The sequence below is a fragment of the Nanorana parkeri genome, unplaced genomic scaffold (assembly GCF_000935625.1).
Source record: "Nanorana parkeri isolate BGI_ZX_2015 unplaced genomic scaffold, ASM93562v1 scaffold1239, whole genome shotgun sequence".
Taxonomy (NCBI): Eukaryota; Metazoa; Chordata; class Amphibia; order Anura; family Dicroglossidae; genus Nanorana; species Nanorana parkeri.
Window position 1 is genome coordinate 102,208 of NW_017307507.1, and position 21,255 is coordinate 123,462.

Sequence of the window (21,255 nt, forward strand, 5' to 3'; positions counted from 1 at the left end):
CTCGGTAATGATCTGGCAACTGCCGAAGCAAAATTGTGTCAGTGCCGGGTCAGATCAAGGCAAGTTCCCAGATATTGCCATAACTGAAGTGCATGTAGAAAAGAAGTGGGTGCAGGAGACCAGCAGGAAGTGGGTGCCGGAGACCAGCAGGAAGTGGGTGCAGGAGACCAGCAGGAAGTGGGTGCAGGAGACCAGCAGCAAGTGGGTGCAGGAGACCAGCAGGAAGTAAGTGCAGGAGACCAGCAGGAAGTAAGTGCAGGAGACCAGCAGGAAGTGGGTGCAGGAGACCAGCAGGAAGTGGGTGCCGGAGACCAGCAAAAAGTGGGTGCAGAAGACCAGCAGGAAGTGGGTGCAGGAGACCAGCAGGAAGTAAGTGCAGGAGACCAGCAGGAAGTGGGTGCAGGAGACCAGCAGGAAGTGGGTGCAGGAGACTTAGATGCAGCAAAGGAAGATAAAAAGGTGAAGCCGTACTTTATTTCAACAAAATAGAGAATTGGGTTTGCCAAAGCACTGGGCACGTTCATGATGTGCAGTGCTTTAGCAAACCCAATGCCATTCACGTAGTGTTCGATAACCCATACAGAGAATAGTTCAATAATTCCTCCCCTGCCCAATTATTCCCCGGACCGATTGCATCTCTAGTTACCGGCAAAAATGAGACGGCAATTGGACAGCGTTACACAATAATGTGTTTGCCATCATCGCTTCTGCTTTATCGTCTATTAAAAAGAAATGATTTGCGGGCCCCGTTCTATCTAATTAACACTTGTAGATAAGCCGTGTGTGCGGCTCACGAGGTTATGCTAATGCCGAGTAATTAAATCCCAATAAAATAAACACGGCGGAGGCCGGAGAGGTGGAAGGTGGCATCGTTTTCAGGAATAATCGGCCTGATATTTCGCCGGCGCGGAAGCTTAATAAAGCCGTTCTGCTTCCAAGTCATAAAACTGCCGCGCTGCTTTATTTACACTATGAGGCTGCGGAGAGAGAGCTTTGTTTACGGCGGATTGTAAATCTCCGAGAAACTCGTTCTTGTGTTACTTCTAAGAACCCGATAAATCATCCTGCCAAATGCTCTGCTCTGTCTGTGTCACCATCAATCCTGCTCTAGTCTGTCTCTAATCCGGTAGGATGGAAACCTCAGTTCCAATGAAGAGCCATAGACCCGTGGACGCTCATTCCGGAACCTTTAAAGTGTACGCATAGCCCAGAAAGAGAATCGGCCGCACAGGGGGTGCATTGTTTTTGGATGGCTCTGGCGCACAAAGCAGCCGGCAACACTTAAAGAGACACTGTCACCATGTGCATTAAGGAACCACGTTCTGAACTCCGGCCTTCTCTTCAGTCTTGCACAGCTGTACCGCCTCCTCTCCTTGACTGAAATTGCTTACACTGATGTAACTGCACACTGCGAGCTTCTTGCAATGTGCATTAGAAGCTGCAGCAAGTCAGATAGAGCCCGCCTCATTTCCTGGCTGGAGGACATCCAGCATCATCTAGCTATTTCTACCCTAGCCGGACTGTCCCTAGCCAGCCCCTTCCATTGATTGTATATCAGTTCTTTCAATCATGGAGGCTCAGCATTATATGTGGGCGTTACCTGGGGCAGTCTGCATGCAAATACAGCCTTCCTAGGAACGCCCACTCCTCCAGACTGACACCCACTCATCAAGGTATATTAATATTTGCATATCTCCTCCCATGATCCAGCCCACTGCTTGCATCAGAACTGAGAGCTCTAGAGAGAAGCACTGAGACAGAGTGCTGCGATGTTTTCAGGAAGCTATGTTTAGCACCCTGCTGGCCCCTCCCACCAGCCGTGATGTTGTCAATCAGCGACCTGAAGGAGAACTTTGCCTGTTCTCAATCAGCCTGTTGTCAATCAGCAGAGGGGGACCTGAAGGAGAACTTTCTCCTTCAGGTCCCTCCTCTGCTGATTGACAGCAGACAATGGGCGGGTGCAATAGCCAGCCTGCTACTGGCTTCTCGGCCTTTTGGCTAAGATCAAGTGTAGTATCTGTTCTTATCAGTTTTCGGTGGGGAAAAGAACCGTCCTTTGGGGGGATGGTTACTTAGTACTCACTGGAGTGAAAGAGCGTGTGGGGCGGCTTCCTGTGAGAGGGGAACCGCTCAGTACATGGCTTTCTGACTTAACGGATGCGAAGCTTGGTCTGGCTCGAGGGTTCGGGGGCGGCAGAAGCCGTGGTGTTGTGCCCCCTGGGGGTGGCGTCCCAGGGGTGCGCAGAAAGTCACATGGGTATGGGACCCCAGCTATTGCAATTTAAAAATAGCCAATAGCAGGCTTGCTCCCAGCCACTGCCTGCTGTGTTTACATGCAGCTGTCATTCCTCAGCTAAAGCTATTAAAGTGGAAAGGTGACACTAGGGGTCTAGCAGACCCCTAATGTCACCTTAAAGAGAAATTGCCATCTCCAAATAGTTTTAAAAAAATTAAAACAAAATAGAGTTAAATAAAATTAAATTAAAAAAACACCAAAATAAAGTCTCCCGTCCCCAAACGAAAAACCCTGACGAAAAAAAGAACTTGTTTAGCTGGCTCCTGGATTCGAAGACAATTTGTTGAGCCCCGCTTAAAAGTCAGGACCAAAAATGGAATGCACGCCTAAAACATTTTTTTTTTTAGCATACATGCGATCCCTGAAAGATTACAGGGTCCCTTTAAGTGTTCCGAAATGTACATCTTTTTTTTTCTCCCCTCAGCGAGCAGAATGTGATCTAGCAGTAAATGGAGTCACAGCCGCCACACTGATCTCGGTAATACAAGGCTGCGTGTCCTGAATGCATTCCGAGTCATTAACGCTAGCAGCAATGCGATAATGGAGAAGCTTCTTCATTATAGAGTGTCATTTGCTGATAGAGCCTTTCTCATCGACTGTCATCCAATAACGGCTAAGGTAAAATGAAGGAGTAATATCACCGCTGATCCTCAAACAATGAAAAACAGGCGCTAGATATGTGCACTTAAGAATTTACAATTTTCTTGGGTTCGGGGCAGAATCATAATGAGGAAAAAAACAATTCTCATGATTTTTATTTACAGCAGGTTTATAAAGACACTTCTTCAAACTGCCCTCATGTCTGGGAAGGTTCCCATGTATCCAGGTCATGGTATAGATAGAAATAGTTCTGTAATGTTGAAATACACTATATTTCCAAAAGTATTGGGACCCCCCTCCAAATCATTGGATTCAGGTGTTCCAATTCCCTCCATGGCCCCAGGTGTATATAATGAGGCACCTCGGCATGCAGACGCTTCTACAGACATTTGTGAAAGAATGGGTCACTCTCAGGAGCTCAGTGACTACAAGCGTGGTACCGTGATAGGTTGTCACCTGCGCAATAAGTCCATCCGTGACATTTCCTGGCTACTAAATATTCAGCGGTCAGACCCTACAGACTAAGACTGTGGTGCCATCAAAGTTCATGTGCGTGTAAAGGCGTCCTAATAATTTTAGCAAAGTATATATATGGGACTTTATAAAAAAAAAAGGTGATTGATATATATATCACCTTTTTTTTCCTTCATCGGTGTGGGAAGAGATGTGAGAAGGTTATTATCAGGATGGAGATGGTGTTTTGCGGAGGTGATAGATTACAGAACGGGTGGCAGTATTCAGGCTCTCTATAATGTACGAGGAACAAGGCTGCCAGCTCATCCCTTTAATTAACAGCAAGCTAGAATTACGGAGCTCTACATTCAGCCGCACAACTCACACCTGTCTGTGGGGGAGAAATCTCATAGGTGCGATCACACCAGCGTGACATGTAACCGCGAGAAAACAGAAAAAAGTGTAAATTGTAACAAAAAGAAAATATATAAATGTTTCCATGTTATGATTTCCTAACACTGACAATAAAGTTCACATTTTTTCACATTGAAAATAATAATAATACTCAGAAAGTCCATCCCCCTGCTCCTGTCATTGGCTTACTGCCTGAAACAGAATTCGTCATAGAGCTTGAGACCAAATTACAAGCATCCTCTGCCACGGGAGCTCCGCCTTTACAAACAGTGCTGATTGCCTAACAGGATGCCAAGGGGGGCGCTGTGTTACACTAATAGAACTGATCATGTGATTATAGCAGGCGGAGCTTCCCAACTCTGCGCTCACTTACTGCAAGCGCAGTGGGGATGGGGAGGGGGCTTAAAATCTACAATCTACAGAACAAAAGAAGGTGAGGATCTGTATGTGAAAGGATAAAGCTGGCCTGGAAGGGGTTGTTTATTTCCAACAAACCGGGAAATTTGCTACGTAACCGCAACAAACACCTTACAAATATGAGGAGCATTGGCAATGTAAGGCGGAAATCCGAGAGGGTGTCAGCTGCTAAAGTAGCAAAATATAGGAAATCAGCCTACCAGCAAGACTTAAAGAAATACCGCTGCAATACTCACCTACAATCCGATGCTGTCCCCTGCAGTACTTCATTCCTGCCACAGTCTCTGGGTTCAATGACAGCCAGCATCATTCAACCTACTTCCTCTGAGCCCAGGTTGTCATATACCCCCAATATGTGGCTGGACAGTGAAGAAGAAGCAGCATGGTGATGAAATCATCTCTCTGCCACACTGCTCTCTTCTCCTATCAGCATGTTCCTCATCACATGAACTGATGGGCTTCTTGTGCTGCTTCTCCCTCCCCCAGCCTGAGCTCTTCTGTACTTGAAGTGCATTGGTATTACCATCCAATGGTGTTGCAGTGATGTGTGAACAAGGAGTCTGGGATAGCAGCCTCTAGATAGAGGTTTGTAATGCAACTAAATGTAGCTATGACACCGATACTAGTATTGGTATCGGTGCCGAGTATGTGGGTCAGTACTCGCATACTCGCCCAAATGCTCGGATGCCTAGCCCAATCCTTGAGCTTCCGGTATCAGGAAGCCGAGCAGCGAGTCATTACACGCTGCCCGACTTCCTGATTGGCCGGGAAGGCGGCTCCATGCTCCCTTGTCACACGTGACAAGGGAGCATGGAGGCTGCCTGGCTTTCTGATTGGTCTGGAAGCTGGTCAATAAGGAAGACTGACAGCGAGTTATAACACACCCACCGGCTTTCTGATTGGCCACAAAGCCGGCTCCATGCTCCCTTGTCACCTGGCGGCGCTATAACCCAATGGTTAAAGTTCCAAGATCTCCGCTGTGTCCTTCAATGAGCGGAAGAGAGAAAAAGTCTTGCCGTTGTTTGGCTTTCACTCAGCGATAGCCGGTGGCATTTGGAGATCTGTACAGCGTTTCTATTAGGAACCGCAGAAATGTTTCCAGTACGGGGTGAAGAACGGGCAGACAGGAAGCAGCGGCTTCCACCCGGCAACTCTCCGTCTTGTAGCGGAACGCAGGACACCGGACAATGAGGCGTCGTCTATTAACAAGTGATGAATGATAGTGCAACACTGTATCTATCTCCACTCTGTCCCAACCCGAACCCAGTCCTCTGCCGCTATGAATGGACCTTTTCAGGCAGGAAACACAATGGCATTGTCCATGCCGGCCTTATGAACGGGTCCCTCTGTAAGATGGAGAAATATGGGGAACAGCTGATTGGCTGACACTCGGGTGCCATCCCAGTGCCAGGGCAAAGTAATACATGGAACTTAAAGGTCACATATATAGAAAATGTCAAACCAATGAACACTTTGCAAGGATAGATTTTGTGATCCATCAATCAGGCAAATATGGGGCCCCATAGTAAAATGTTGATGGTGCTTGTCAGGGACCCCTCTCTGTGACCCAGCAGTGTCAGTTGAGACACCTGTGTAACTGATTGTGACATAAAGTATACCTACAGCAAGGACAGGCAGCAGGAGGGCTGTCGGCATGGTCAGTACACTATTACGGCTGAGGATGGACATTGGCTGAGAAGAGCAGCAGGGCAAGGAACTCACTTTATCAAAACCTCATTCATCCTGTGAAACTGCAATGTACATCCGTTCCGTGCGAATGGGGCAAAAGCAAATGCTCTTAATTAGGGATGACCCGATACCGTTTTTTCGGTATCAAGTATGAATACTGATACCAGTCGAGAAGTTGGCCAATCAGGAAGCCGGGCTACGCGTCATTACATGGCGCCCGGCAACCTGATTGGCCCGGGAAGCCAACTCCATGCTTTCTCGTCATCAGGTGACAAGGGAACATGAAGCCGGCTTTCTGGCCAATCAGAAAGCAGGGGGTGTAATGACACACTGCCCGGTTTCGTGATAGGCCAGAAAACCGGCTCCATGCTCCCTCATCACAAGTGACGAGGGAGCATGGAGCCGGCTTTCCAGCCAATCAGGAAGCCAGGCAGCGTGTAGTGACTCGCTGCCCGGCTTCCTGATACCGGAAGCTCAAGTATCGGGCCAGGCATCGGAGGATTTCGCCCAAATACTCGGCATCGATACTGATACTAGTATCGGTATAGGTGCATCCCTACTCTTAAAGGAGAACTATGGGGTTAGGGCTTTTCCCCATAGTTCTCCTAAGGGTAACGGAAGGACACAAACTAGCGTCCTCCCGTCACCCTAAGCTCAGTATATAGCAGGCTACAGCTCGCGGTATACTGAGACGCCGCAGCCAGGACGGATCCCAACATCACAGTCGAGATCCACCTAGCTGCGTGATTGACAGCTGGCTCTGCCTATCTAGAGGCAGAGCCAGCTGTAATCGCCCCCTCCCCCGTCCGTTCCGCCAGTCAGCGCTACTGAGTGATTTTCACTCATCTCATAGTTCTCCTTTCATATATTTTCTTTCCAAGTTGAATATAATATCAGGAAAATACCACATTATGGCCACTAGATGGAGTTGAGGATCATCAGCAGTAATAGTTATTTCTTCAGCTCCATCTAGTGGCCATAATGTGGTATTATTCTGATCCACTCTAATCTTTTGAATGTATTACAATCTACCAGGAAGGAAAATATACAAACATTCGTTTTTTACTCCCGTCCGTATGGTACAGAGATTGTTGAGTCCATAACGGTACCATCGAATGCACTGACAAATGATTTTTCTGAATTTTTTGTACCAACCTTTGAACAAAATTCTCCTGGTGTATGGTAGGCATACCAAGTTAGTATCGGGGCTCTGATCAGGGTGGCCAGAAACTCTGAAGGCGACAAATCTACTCGCAGATGAGGGGGAAGAAAGGAAGACCTGTGATTCACGATCAGGATTAGTGTTACAGGACCAGGTCTGTATTATCTTCACATGTGCACTGATTTTCAATGTTAAAAGTCATATTAAAGTGAAAAAGGGTTTTAGGCCATTTCAAATGCTGATTAAATCACTTGCAATGGATGCTTCTCCTTCATCTTTCCTGCAGAATCAGCTGGTCCCTTGAGCACTGGCCCTGATATCCTGTTTTAGGGTGGCTCCTTTCCCTTGGGGGGTCCTGTGGAGCCACCCTTGTGTGCGCTAGTAAGCTGCACGTGCAGCCATGTTGTGACACCACAGTGGTCAATAAAATATTGACTGAACTTGAGCTGGAGTGCGAGTGGCTTCTTCATACTTATAGTAAGCTGCATGTGTCTCCACAAACACGCAGTCACAGAAGGCAATCCAATCCCTGCTCCCTGCTCCTCACTCTCCCCTCCTGCCTTCTCCAAGCTGTGATCACAAGGGAGACTGTGCTCTCCCTTGTGATCTTGTACTGGACAGGAAGTTCAGGGAAGCTGAGCTAAGCGAGTTGGAGCTGTTCAGAAACATGATGACTTTAAGCATTTGGGTGAAAATATAAAGAAATACTTTGCTGGACGATTTATATTTGTTTCATGGATTCATTATCGGAAAAAATTGGAGTTTAATCCTACTTCAAGTTTGATCTATAACTTCCCTAGCGGGTCCCTCCCACCCTCCCTCGGGCACCCATAGCAGTTGCTTAGGCTGCTATGGCAATAGGTACACCACTGCCAGCAACCCATATCATTTGCATTTGGCAAGACCTCGGTACCCTGAGAATTGACATTGACACACGTGACTCTTGTATGAGGGGCTAGTTCGTGCTAGTTCACACCAGCCACAGTGCGTTCCGGCCCGATACTGGCCGGAACCAGTGGCGTCACAAAGGGGGTGCTGCCCGCACCCGGGTGTCACGATTGGAGGGGTGTCACCAAAATGACTGATAGTCATTTTGGTGTCACATCCTATGAAAAGTCGGGCACTCAGTCACAGACCGAGAGCCCGATAGTGTCAGGAGAGAGGAGGGGACCCGGCAACATACCTCATCCCGTCGGGTGAACTTTCCCTCCTCTATCTCTGCCGGCGTCCATCACCAAGATGGCCACCAGCAGGCGTCAATAAGACGACCGCGCATGCGTGATGACGTCACGGCAGGGTGTCACGCGGTCACCGCAAGCCCGATAGTGTCAGGAGAGGGGAGGGGACCCGGCAGCATATCTCATCCCGCCGGGTGAACGTCCCCTCCTCTCTGCCGGCGTCCATCACCAAGATGGCAGCCAGCAGGCGTCAATAAGACGACCACGCATGCGTGATGACGTCACAGCAGGGTGTCACCCGGTCTCCGCCCCAGGTAACACCGAGCCTCGGGACGCCCCTGGCCGGAACGCACTGCATCACATTGCGGCCGACTCACTTTGTTGTGGGGCAGGGCAGTGCATTGAACTCAAGGGCACCGTAGCCACTCCGTCTGGCCGCAATGCGATCGGCAGCACTGGAACGCAAGGCACATCAATGCCTGCGGTCCGGTCAGAAAAAGTGCCGAGTTCAGTGCACCGCCCCCTCCCGCCCCACAACAAAGTGAGCATGCCGCAATACGATCCAGTGCGTAGCGGCCAGAATCAGGCCGGAACGCACTGTGGCTGGTGTGAGCTGGCCCTCCAACTTTAATTCATTCTGGTTTAAATGATACAGTTGTATTTGTTTCTTTGTTTCTTTTTACCTCCTATCTACTTCTTCATCCCACTCCAATAAAAAACAAAACACTCCTGGAAAGAGTAACAGACCGGTACACTTTGTAAATGTAGAGAATGGCCTTGACCAATGATGACGCTGCCGCACCACAACCTTGTAAATTTACACAGATAATGGAGAATCTAAGGTTAGGGCTTTAAAGGTGCGGAAAAGGTTATACACCAATACGATCATAAAATCACATCCAATTTTATTTATACACAAATGGAAAAGCTGATAGTAAAAACAGTGGCGTTGCCCTCAATACACGTCCAACCTTTTCCGCACCATTGAAGCCCTAATCTTAGATTCTCCATTACCTGGTAACACTTTATAAAACCTGGGACTGCTCCAGGGACAGCTTGGGAGAAGACAATCTTGCATTGGACCTGGTTTGCACACAGATGGAGCGGGCTTTGGTGAAATGGAATTTTTTTTTTCTGTAGCTGAACAATAGTCGGAGTGTTACAGAGGTGTCTGGGGCTGCCTGCTGGGAAGGAAGTGAATCATTATTTTTCTGTAAACAGCACGCTCTGTTGCTGTAATATATATCCATCACTGTAAACAGTGCTTTCTGCAGCACAGGAACCCTCTGTAAAGCAATGCAGATGTAATGCCACAACTCAATCTATATAGATTGTGTTAAATTACATTGAGCAATGCAGAGAAAGGACTCTAACATGACATTTTGCCTAACAGAAATAATTATGAAGGTCAAAATGTACAGTAAGTATACAAATCTATATAATAGGTCACGGTGAGCTCCAGGCAGATATAAACAATGGAAATGAATGCAGCTCTGTAATCATTAAAGGAGAACTATGAGATGAGTGATTTCCACAATGAGACTGTCACAGGTCGGCTCAGTAGATCGGGAGGTGAGCGAACCTCTCGATCCTGTCATGGCTCTCTGCCGTGACAGGGGAGGGGCTGGATTCCCCCCTCCACGCTCCGATCCGCCAGCGCTGACTGGCGGAACGGACGGGGGAGGAGGCGGGTACAGCTGGCTCTGCCTCTAGATAGGCAGAGCCAGCTGTCACTCACGCAGCTGGGCGGATCTCGACGTCTATGTCGGGATCCGCTCCGGCTTCTTCTCCTGGCTGCAGGTGCCGGAGAATGTGCACAGTGACACCGGAAGTGATGTAATACACATCACTTTGAGTGCAGTGATCGGAGGAGAGATCAGCAACTAGGAGCTTGCTCATCTCCCTCCGATCGGTGAAGGGAGACCCGCTGTGCCAAGCCCGCACAGGGTGCAGCATAGCTTAGAGTAGCCGGCGGTGGAGAGGGGGGGGCACATGTTCTGCCGCACCGTACAAGCGATCTGGTGGCTGTATAGCTGCCGGATCGCTCTTATCTAAACAGCCAGTATTAAAACGATACCAAGAACGTGTTCTTGGTATAACTGCTTCAGGATGAGGACTTTTTTTTTACGGTGGATGCTCTCAAAGCAGTTAATTTGCTAGTCCTGCGACCAATCATATGTTGTCTAAAATAAGTAAATGTGGTATAAAGCTGAACTCTAGTCAACCTCCCCCCATGACCAAGTGTGGAGGACATATTTAGAAGAATCACTGTGATCTGCCCTCAATACCACAGCACAGTGTTATCATGGGTAAGGGGTATAGATGGGGAATGGACCTCCACTGGAAGGTTTGGGTTGTTGCTTCCACCACCGTGACGTCTGTTCTGCCAATTAGCAGGTTCAAGTTTTAGAAAGAAACAGAGTGGGTACTGCTAATATTTGCATAGTAAACAAGCCCCCAGTGCCCTAATTAGCCCCAACAATTATGTCTTGGAGTCCTAACTTGATGTGTTATGCTTGATTTGTGTATTTGTAAGCTGTCTATAACATTTCAAGTTCCTACAAGATACATCATAGATAGCGGCCTCCTATTGAAACCCATCATCACATTTCTTGTGAATTTGCCAAAATTCCACCCCGTTCTTCCAATTTCCATTCACCTTCTGAAAAATTCTCTACAGAGCGGCTGGGGATTGTGCTTAGCTTTGACCTTCTTTGATAAACTAACCACTTATTGCCTTCATTTCCACCACCCTAAGACAATAACCTGCAACCCTTTGCATCTTCAACGCAGTAAATCTTACAGCTGACGCTCTTCATAACTGCATGATATTCCAGCATCACATATTCCAGAGAATATCTCTTTGTTTTCTCCAACACGGCTGGAGCGAGAAGTGGTTCGGTAATTGGCAAATAAAAAACAAGTGGGAGAGACAGATGGAGCCATTCGGTTATCTTGATTTAAATTGGAGGAGAGTTGTGTCTGCCGAGTGGATGTGATACCGAGGGAACAAACAAGCATGAATAATACATGGGGCATCGAGGCAGAGGTCATTCTCATGAATAATTGAGGCCTTGTCTACAATCCTTCACAGGTCTTTATTGGGCTCCTTGTCGGGGCTGGGGGAATTTGCATGGCTTAGGTAATTTGGTTTCCTGATGATTGCGGTACAACGGCAGCGTGCCCCCGAGCAGCCCTCAGCAACACAATCGAAAGAAAATTAATAAAAAAAGGAACACCTTCGGAGAGCTGTTTGCCTTCTTTAAATATTCAAAGGACAAACTAATCTTGTGTTTCTTTTTTTGTCCATAGACCTGAGGCCAAGAATAATGGTCAAGTGATTAAGGGAAGGTCTCGCTAGCGCAGAGTGAAGTGTGGACCTACTAGGACTCGGCCAAGGTCAGCGCTGTTGCTGAGGCAACAGGTTCAACGTTTACCTGTAGGCATAGTAGCTGGCAGCAATTTTGTGAACCACAAACATATTCATGAGAAGACGGCCAACTAGATTCCCTTCGGTGGCTATTGAAGAGCGTAGATTTAGGACTTTAGAGGGATAATGTTATTGGAGGTAAAAAGCAATGAAAAAAGCTGTTAAAGCCTCAGGGCGTGCACATTTAACCCTCCATAATCCATAGTGCAAGGAATGCATTAGGTGAAGCCTTATTAAGGCTTTAAGTCCATTGAGTAGCAATGCACCCTGCAACCTTTATATAACCTTACAAGAGGTTCTGCAGGCTTAGTAGACATTTTATGAATGTTTTAAAAAGAGATACATCGGACTTCACACATTTCTGCCCAACCGCTACCCCAATTTGACCCTTTTTCTTCCATTTCAAACCACTTTAGACAATCCTTGATAGACTCATGTTTTGGGACATCTACCATATACGTGAAGTATCTGTAAAAAATAAGTCAAGGCAACTGGACGGCAAGTCCAGTTGCCTTGAGTTATTTTTTACAGATATACCATGACCTGGATGAATGGGAACCGTCATAGACATATACATGAAGGTCTTTCTTTCAACTGCCTAAACCCAAATGACTACTAAGAATATGGTAGGCCCAAGGGTTTGATGCGACCCTTTGGTATTTATTATGCGGACCTTGAGCCAGTCCTTTAGGGAGCACAAATGTGGGAGCACTGATCTGTAAAGGTGCTATACTGTTCATCTTTATTAGTCTCATAGCCCATATCCCCGTTCTCTAATCCTCTCCTGCAGCATGTCCAGCCACTACTGTCTGTATCTCCTTTATCATGTGGACAGTGTGACAGTCTTCATTAGCAATGCGTACACTTATTATGTTCTTCCCTTTGGTAATGTCAGGGGCCACATTTGAGGCCCCCTATATAGAGTATGTTTGCCGCCACTGGTCTAAGTCAATCACTTTGAGGAGCAGCCATATCCACAGACTATTTGTAGACCAAATTGCATCATTGAGTTCCTGTACAGACAATACAGGCAGGGGTGTATCTACCGCAAGGCAAACTAGGCATTTGCAGAAAACGCCGCCCCAAACCAATGAGGCGGATAGGGCCAGACTTGCCTTTGGGCATACTGGGCACTTGCATGGTGGGCCGAAGCTTGGTGGCACAGAATCAGGCAGCGGCGGCTTCCTAATGAGGCAAACTAGGCGGCTGCAAGGCCCTAAGAGCGGCTGCCTAATTAGAGAGCTGCCCAGTTGAGGTTAGGGCCCAGTGAGATGCAGTCCGGGTTGGCTTTGTACAGGAGGTGGAGGAGAAGCAGTGGGTGGCTTGGGGCTGGTCATAGCATGTGATCTGATGGTGGGATGTCCCAGAAGCAGGCTGGGAACTGCAATGTATCCTGTTGGTACTGATGGCACTTCAAGCTGCAGGTAAGAGGAGAAGCACATGTATGTAGGGAAAGGGACTCTGCACAGTCCTCCTGAGACCCCGCACAGCCCACTATGGACCCCACACAGCCCAACTAAGACCATGCACAGCTCTCCTGAGACCTCGTGTGTGCTGTATCCAGTGACTGACAGGTTGCGCAAAATGTCCTAAACAGGATGGGGTGGGGCAAATTTAGATTGAGCAGGGTGCCCAAGTTTAGTCTTGCCTAGGGCAGCACAAAACCAAAATACACCACTGAATACAGGTAGCCATTTATATAGCAGTCTGTCCAGTTATTCAGAACTAGTGACATCACTGAGGTTTCTGAAAATAAAGTTTAGGTGACTACTTTGTGAGCCTTAGCTATTGCAAGAAGAAAGCCTATCTATTTACTTGGAATGGGCCCTGTCACTACCCTGCACAGCTCTGCCAGGGACGATACAGTTCCCAATGGCTATGTGCAGCCTGCGATATTGCAACTTCACAGTGGAGAAAAGGGGGATCCGTGCTGCAGAAATCAGACTCGAACCTCCCTGTAGCCAGTCACAGCTACAACTGCTATAAGCCCCATTTCTACTCTACTGCTGTCCACAAGCCCAGGTCTTTGGTTGTCAATGCAGATCAGATGCCACATGGTCTCATAACTCCTCTCAGTGAGCATTAGACCATGATGGCTCCTACTTCTGCCCCCTTACCTCCCATTTCTCACAATCCTTGCTATTCTAAACATGGATCTTGTGGTTCTCTGCCATAGACCATTCAGTTCTGATGGACCCCAGATGTTCCTTCTCTGTCTGTATCCCTCACTTTTTGCAATCAGGATGGTTCCAGGTAAAATTCGATTTGGCAGAGGAAAGCCAAGATATAATCATCACTCCAGGAAGTGCCAGGCTATGTTTGTACACATCACGGTAATCTGAGCAACAAGACATCTACAAAGAACTGTGCAGGAGAATGTTCCAAGAAAGAACCGTTTACACAGAAGTAAGGCAGCTTCGGGAACATTATAAACGTCAAGAATTAGAGATATTTGACCAACTCTAAAACTCTGAGAGGGGAGAACCATTCTTCTTCTGCTTCAGAATAATACAATCAAAATATAAAAATGATCCCACTCTCAAATAGGACAATGTCCTACCACTTCTGGCCACCAGTCCACCTCCCTTTCTGAACCCTACTGACCAGCAATAGTGGCACCAAGCAGTTGCAAAGCTACCACAGCTCCCAGCTGCTTGGCTTTCTTTGGCATCATGCAACCCACCATGGAAATTCATAAACGTCAGCTGGCTTTCAGGAACTAGGCTTTTCTCCTGCTATAGAAAGCTTAGCAGCTCCAATTGGTGGTAGCTTGGGGGCGGCCTGGTGGCACTGTTTAAGCAGCTGATTGGTCAGCTGTTTAGTCAGCTCAGCTTTTCTGTTCTGGGAATCGAAGGTATGTTTGAGGGTCCTCAGATGGAGTGGGTTCCAAAGGTAGCACTATGTTTACATCCCTGAACAATACAGAAATCACTTCAACCTTTTAGCCGCCAGACCAAGGCAATAATAGATATTGTTTTTGTGTGTCCTGCACTTTAAAGGTTCATAAAAGCCATATTTTCAATAAAAAGAGAAATATGGTGACTGCCTTTGCTGAGCTCATTCTTAAAGTGAGCCTATGGCCAGGCTCTGAACATTGAAGTATTTACGTAGTCTTAACAAGCAGTGGGTGAGCTTTAAAAGAAGCCCTCACTGGCCTCTAAGCTGCGGGAAGGGGGGGGAACAAGGGAAATGAGCTGCCAAGAGAACTTGAGCGAATGTCGCTGTAATTCGCTCAAGAATGATGAATTGCTCTGCAGTACTTGCAGCTTCAGAGGTCAATGGGGGCTTCTTTTAAAGCTAACCCACCGCTTGTTATGTGAATATTCGAATGCTCATAGGCTGGCCATAGGCCAATTTAAAGAATTGTGCAGATAAAGAACTTTATTCTGAAATTTCTTACCTATATACTTGTTCTAGGTCAGTTTTGAAGCCAGAGGGTCAGCATGACAGCCAGGCAACCGCAATTTCACAAGGAGATCAGCAATGGCAGGTCCCATATTCCCCTGCGCAAACGTTTTGTAGCATAGTGAAGGGGAAAAGTATTCAGCTCCCCACTGAGCGGTTATCATGGGATCTAAAACTCAATGCTGTAAGGGACCGCTGAGCTGTGCATATCTGTAATGACTTAAATATTGTCCATAATTCTCATCTACGACAGGTAATTACAGGTTCTCGAGCCTTACAGCCCATGCCGCAGTGAGCAAGTTAAGTTCTTCCAACACTCCTGTCGTGTTTGATTTGGACTAATTACGTAGATGAGTCTGATCTAATCAGATTACTGACGTGCCACTGCCGTTAATCTGCGCAAAGCTGCTGAAAGCAATCAGATCTGCGCTTGCGTGATCAGCGAGGGAGTTACAGATGATCAGAACCTTTATTAAAGACTGGATTCAGCTTCACGCATTAAAAGGCAATTAAACAAATATTGGCCGTGTCATGAAGAACTTTTGTTGGTCCATAGAAGTAATTATGCATGTAGGCAGTTGCAGCCTATACCTTTTTTTTTTGTACCACCTTTAGATACAGGCAGGGACGGCATTCCCACAAGGCCACTGAGGCCCGGCCTTGGGGGCGGCAGGGAGCAGAGGGGCGGCAGGGGTATAGAATCTCACAAAGTCCAGGACATGGAGTTCCGGGCGTCGGACGAGTAGTTGTTTTCTACATTTAGCCCGGCTTTGGGCAAGCAGAGCTAAATGTAGAGCGGGGAAGCCGCCCCTTGTTCGTTTACAAGTGATCTCGGCGATGCCGCCAAGATCACTTGTAATAACACTGCAGGTCCGTCCTCCTAAAAATAAATAAATAATAACATTAAAAAATTAGAAAATAGTAAGATAAAAAAATATTTAAAAAAAAAGAAAATAAGATAAATAAAAATGTAAGTAAAATAAAAAATAAAGAAACAATTAAAAAATTAAAACAAACCCTGTCACCCCCGCCATCGGGGGGCGCATTGAGGAACCTGGCCTTGGGGCAGCAGAAAGAGTAAATTCGGCCCTGGATACAGGTGCCACAAAATAGTGAATGCGTGTCCATGGATATGGCGGAGATACAACTTTGTGCGCAACCAACGCAGGAAAAATCTACGACGAGAAACTTTTGGCTGGAGTTCCTCTTTGATATCGGAAAATAGAGCATATCGGTCAGATGGGAATTAATTCCGCAGAACATGTTGGCATTATGCCAATTCGTAAAATTATTTTTAAAAATCTACATATATATAAAATCAAAACTGTGATCAACCCTCCCACACTTCTGGACGGGCGCCGCTCACTCTAACAAGTACCACCTGCCAAAAAACTCATTTTAAAACTTTTCCTATATAAAAATAAAAAAATAGTGTTCAGCTCTGATAGCAGACGGTGCTGATGTAGCAGTTTAGATTCTATTAAGAATCGTCTCATTGTAAAGTCGGGGCCAAGCCCTGAGAGCGGAGTGGTCGCTTAACTGAGCTGGAATCTAATTATTATTAAGCAGAGCGCAACGACGCGGAATGGAAATCTGCCTCTCACAAGTGACCTCTAATTCCAGGGAGGGCGCTGGATCAGTTCTAAAACATTCTCAGCGCGCACCTTGATACCTCACTAGCCCAATCCTTATTTGTGGTGCTGACCTCCTGCGGTCCTGAAACTGAGCCCACGGCAAGGGGGGTCCATTTACTAAAGGCAAATAGGCTGTTCACTTTGTTGAGGAAGTCTCCCTTAGCTTGGTGAATGTGGTGAAATTTCATTTTGCAGAGAATACCCACTTTAAAGGAAAATTTTAAAAAGCAGTATTTTTGCTTGCACATGATAGTGTGATGGCAGCCAGCAGAGCTTCATCTCATTCATTAATTGCGGGAAAACTTCCCCTGCAAAATGATAATTCCCTTGCAGAGTGAGCAGTCCATTTGCCTTTAGTAAATCAGTAATAGTAAATAGTAAATGTGTTCACCGGTTCAGGCGCCTACATCTCTCATTCTTACGTCTCCCTCTCTCTCACTCCTGTATTTCTCTCTTCCCTCTCTCTCACTCCTGTATTTCTCTCATCCCTCTCTCACTCCTGTATCTCTCTCATACCTCTCTCACTCCTGTATCTCTCTCATCCCTCTCACTCCTGTATCTCTCTCATCCCTCTCTCACTCCTGTATCTCTCTCATCCCTCTCTCACTCCTGTATCTCTCTCATCCCTCTCTCACTCCTGTATCTCTCTCATCCCTCTCTCACTCCTGTATCTCTCTCATCCCTCTCTCTCCTGTATCCCTCTCTCACTCTCTCTCTCTCCTGTATCTCTCTCTCTCATCCCTCTCTCTCCTGTATCTTTCTCTCGTCCCTCTCTCTCTCCTGTATCTCTCTCTCCCCCCTCTCTTAAACTGGCCATTACCTGGTACATTCATACAAAAAATGTCATCAGAACAATGGATAATGCCATCAGAGACTTGACGAATGTCATTTGAAATGTCATTTGATTTTAACATTCAATTTTGTAATGAGCTTCCCCAAACTAAAAACACACTCACTGTTACAATTTAGTTTGTTCAAGAAAAAAAATCCATCCTCAATTTCTTTTGTCACTACAGTGGAAAACGTTCATCACTTTGACCCCCATTAACTGTTAGAAAACCGTTCCGAAAATTAATATTTTCAAACAAAATTCAACTAGTGCTTTACACTCTCTCTTTCTGCCTCTCTCTCTCTCTTTCTGCCTCTCTCTCTCTCTCTCTTTCTATCTCGCTCTTGATTCCTCTATCTCTCCCTTTGCCTCTCACTCTCTCTCCCCCTGTCTCTCTTCCCTCCATCTCTCTCTCTTTCTCACCTATTATCTGTATTATGACATTTTGCATATAAATACTTCATATTTACCTTGTTCTACCAGCAGGTGGAGCTCTAGAGTCTGCTGACCCTACTTTTTCCCCAGTTCTGCTTTAAAGAATGTAATTGAATCCTCAGCTGTGTGACTCTATGTAGACACACAGAGTCTAGAATGATTCATAGGAGGGACCGCCCACCCTTTACCTATTTCGCGCAGCTTTGTATGTGATGTCAGTTACAGAGAGACAGTCTGAAAGTGAGCAGCTACTGCTGGGCAGTCTTACAAGAAAGCGCAGCAAATACAGTTCCATGGAACCTTACATTTTAATTTCTAAAATTAAGCGTTAATATAAGCAAAAAAAAATGTCATAAAAGATACTCATTGAGATGTATGGTCACTAACCTTCGGGATCTTTTCTTTTCTCCTTCCAGGTAAAGAGATGACCTGGCACGGAAAGTCTCAACAGCATGCTGAGGAGACGAAACCTTCTCACTACACTGCTCATCGTCCTACCATGGGCCCTACTCCTAACACTGTGGCATCAGCACCCCACCAGCCGCTACCTCACCCTGCTAAGAAGTAAGGAGCCCAACAAATAAAAGTGCATATACACAATAGTGCAAGCAAAAAAGGGGAAAAGGTGGAAGAGAAAGATTACAAAATGGACAGGGGATAGCGAAAGGAGATAGCAGTGATGTAAGAACTAGCAGTTTCTGTTGCATTGGGCCCCCTGGTTTGGGAATACTGATTTTGTACATTATTCATTTTTAATTATGGTATGAAATAAAAAATACAAATGTAAAAAAAATTAGCTAAATATGAAATGTAGCCTGTTCGCTCCTCCACAGTGACACATCTCTTATCAGCCAGCTCAGTCCGAAGTTCCAGTTAGAAAAGTGAACCTCAACAGCAAGCAGTTGGCTCTTTAGCTCATCCATACTGCTCCGGGAATCCTTTCTCATGTGTTAAATGTTTATGTGTACATCATACGTATGTGTGAGTTTTAATGCTCAAGTGTCCATTGTAGGTGCTTTTGGCTGAGGACTGTTTTGTACATGTAGCTCTGCTTGTCCTGCTCCAGACAAGCAGAGCTAAATGTACAGTGGGAACTGCTGCTCATTTAATACAAGTGATCTAATTAGATCACTTGTATCAAATCAAGCGGCTGCGTTCGTGTCCGCCCCCGCCCCGCCATGGTTTTCAGGGTTCCCCGCTCCTCTGTGGGACCCGTGACCACGGCATAGGAGCTCACCATAGAGCCCCTAGAGCAGACGAAGAGCGTCCATTCTTCATCTAATCTGTGTGATTACTAAGACCGTGGCGCTGTAATCACAGAGCCACCTGTCTCAGCTGTGACTAGCTACAGCTGTCACAGAACCCCTACATCCTATGGTCCGAAGCGCCTTATAGAGCGCAAAATACGGTAATTATTATATTGTAATAATTTCAGGTGAACAATAACTTAATCTTAGTTTCTGGAACATACAGCAGGTAACTTTCTTGAAAACAATCCTGGAATTGTTCTGTTACTGAAGCTTAAAGGTCAAGGCTTCAGGCAAAAAAAGGATCCGTCCAAAGCAAATTAAAATCAAGGCGAATACGTGTGACATATCTGTAGCCTGCAGGAGTTGTCTCTTTTCTTAGTTTCCAGAACTCGCAGTTTTAAATGTTGACAGTTTCACAGTGGTGACTATTCTCTCTATAAAATTGCAAGTGCATATGCTCCGGCCCCATCTCTTATCTGACAAGATCATGACCTTACCCAGAGGTGTGCCAAGGGCTGGGATGTGGATGTGCTAATAAGGCAATGATGGGTTCATAGTCTGTGCACAGGTCGCTCGGGAGGATTGATCTCCTAAACCAAGTGGAAAGAATGCCCCCTTACATTGGAGGTCAGTGGAAAGAATGCCGCCTTATCTTGTTGGTCAGTGGCAGGAATTCAATCCTGCGCTGGTGGGCAGTAGAATAAATTCCATCCTACTTTTTTGATCAGGGGAAAGCATGTGTCACGATACCGTGCACGGGTGTCCCCACTCCGCGTGCAGGTATCTATACAAGAGAACTAATTACGTGACCACACCAAACAATGCTTATGAACTATAATTTATTAGCTGTACCAAAACACCACAACCATACACACCCCCACCATCACCCGCAAGTAACATATAAAAATACAAGTAACAATTACACCCGGAGACCACAGGGCAAACCCTAGGGAGCAGAATAACAAGGGGGGAGCCACTGATTCGGAGACCTCATGTGTAAGGGTCAGGAGACAGGTCCAAGTCAGAGTTAAAGGCAGGGACAGGATATGGCAACAATACTGAGGCACAGGCCTCACTGCAGATAGAGGTTAAATACCCTCCCAGATCAGCACCAGGTGGTGAATAATTGCTGGCAGACCCCTGCAGGTGAGCACTGGAACTGCAGGATCAGGTTCCAGCTCCACAGTGCCACCCGGAGGTGCTCTAGTCCCTGGCAGCATGCCACCTTACATCGTTGGTAAGTGTGAGGAACCCCCTTATATTGGTGGTCAGTGAGAGGTGCCCCCTTACATTGGTGGTTTGGAAGAAAAGCATCCTCACATTTGTGGTCAATGAATAAGTATCTGCTTACATTTGCTTTTTTAGCATATTCAACATCTGCCATGGTCTTCAAATACGCTAAATTGGCCACCCCAATTTTATATGTGGTTCCACACTAATACTTATTGTATTGGTCTCTCATAATTTCACCAGGAAAATCAACACTGCAGCCAAAAAGGATATAAATGTAGCTCTATCTCATTTCTTTTTAAATATACAATAACTAGACGAAGAGCTATATTTTGGTGTATCAGTGATAAAATTACAGTAAACTCAGCCAGCAGCCAAGCCAAGGTTAATTATTGCGAACCGGATCCAGATATTATTTGGATATATGGCACTTTCTGATGAAACATAAATAGAGATGACCTTTCTCTGTTACAGCATAAGACGGACCAACTATAATTCAAGAATTTACTAAAACATCTTTTTTTTCCAATTGCCTCAGAAGACACTAAAGGGGCTCATGTATAGATCTTGGGTTTTACATGAGCCCCAAAATTTACATTTTGAGGCCGTAATATTCTGTGTCTTTTACAATCAAATCTTAGCTTTATAAATGGTCTCATATCAAAAATCTTGGTCAGTTGGGATTAAGTACATTTTGCCTGCAGCATTTAGATGGCAGCTAGAAGATCCAATCCCTGTTGGGTCTTTCTTATGAACATGTACCATCATTTAAGGCCTGACCATATCTTAGAGAAACAATAGAAGTCGTTCAGAAAAATCCATTTTGATCAATC

General features: G+C 46.1%; 1 protein-coding gene across 1 annotated transcript in view; it reads left to right on the forward strand.

Moving 5' to 3' along the window:
- Window positions 1–21,255, forward strand: part of LOC108797175 (galactosylgalactosylxylosylprotein 3-beta-glucuronosyltransferase 1-like) — a 111,780-nt gene that overhangs the window by 61,939 nt on the left and 28,586 nt on the right. The window contains exon 2 of the mRNA XM_018568752.1: window positions 18,359–18,506. Within this exon, the coding sequence (XP_018424254.1) occupies window positions 18,395–18,506 (112 nt within the window). The 5' untranslated portion in view covers window positions 18,359–18,394. The remainder of the gene's footprint in view (window positions 1–18,358; window positions 18,507–21,255) is intronic.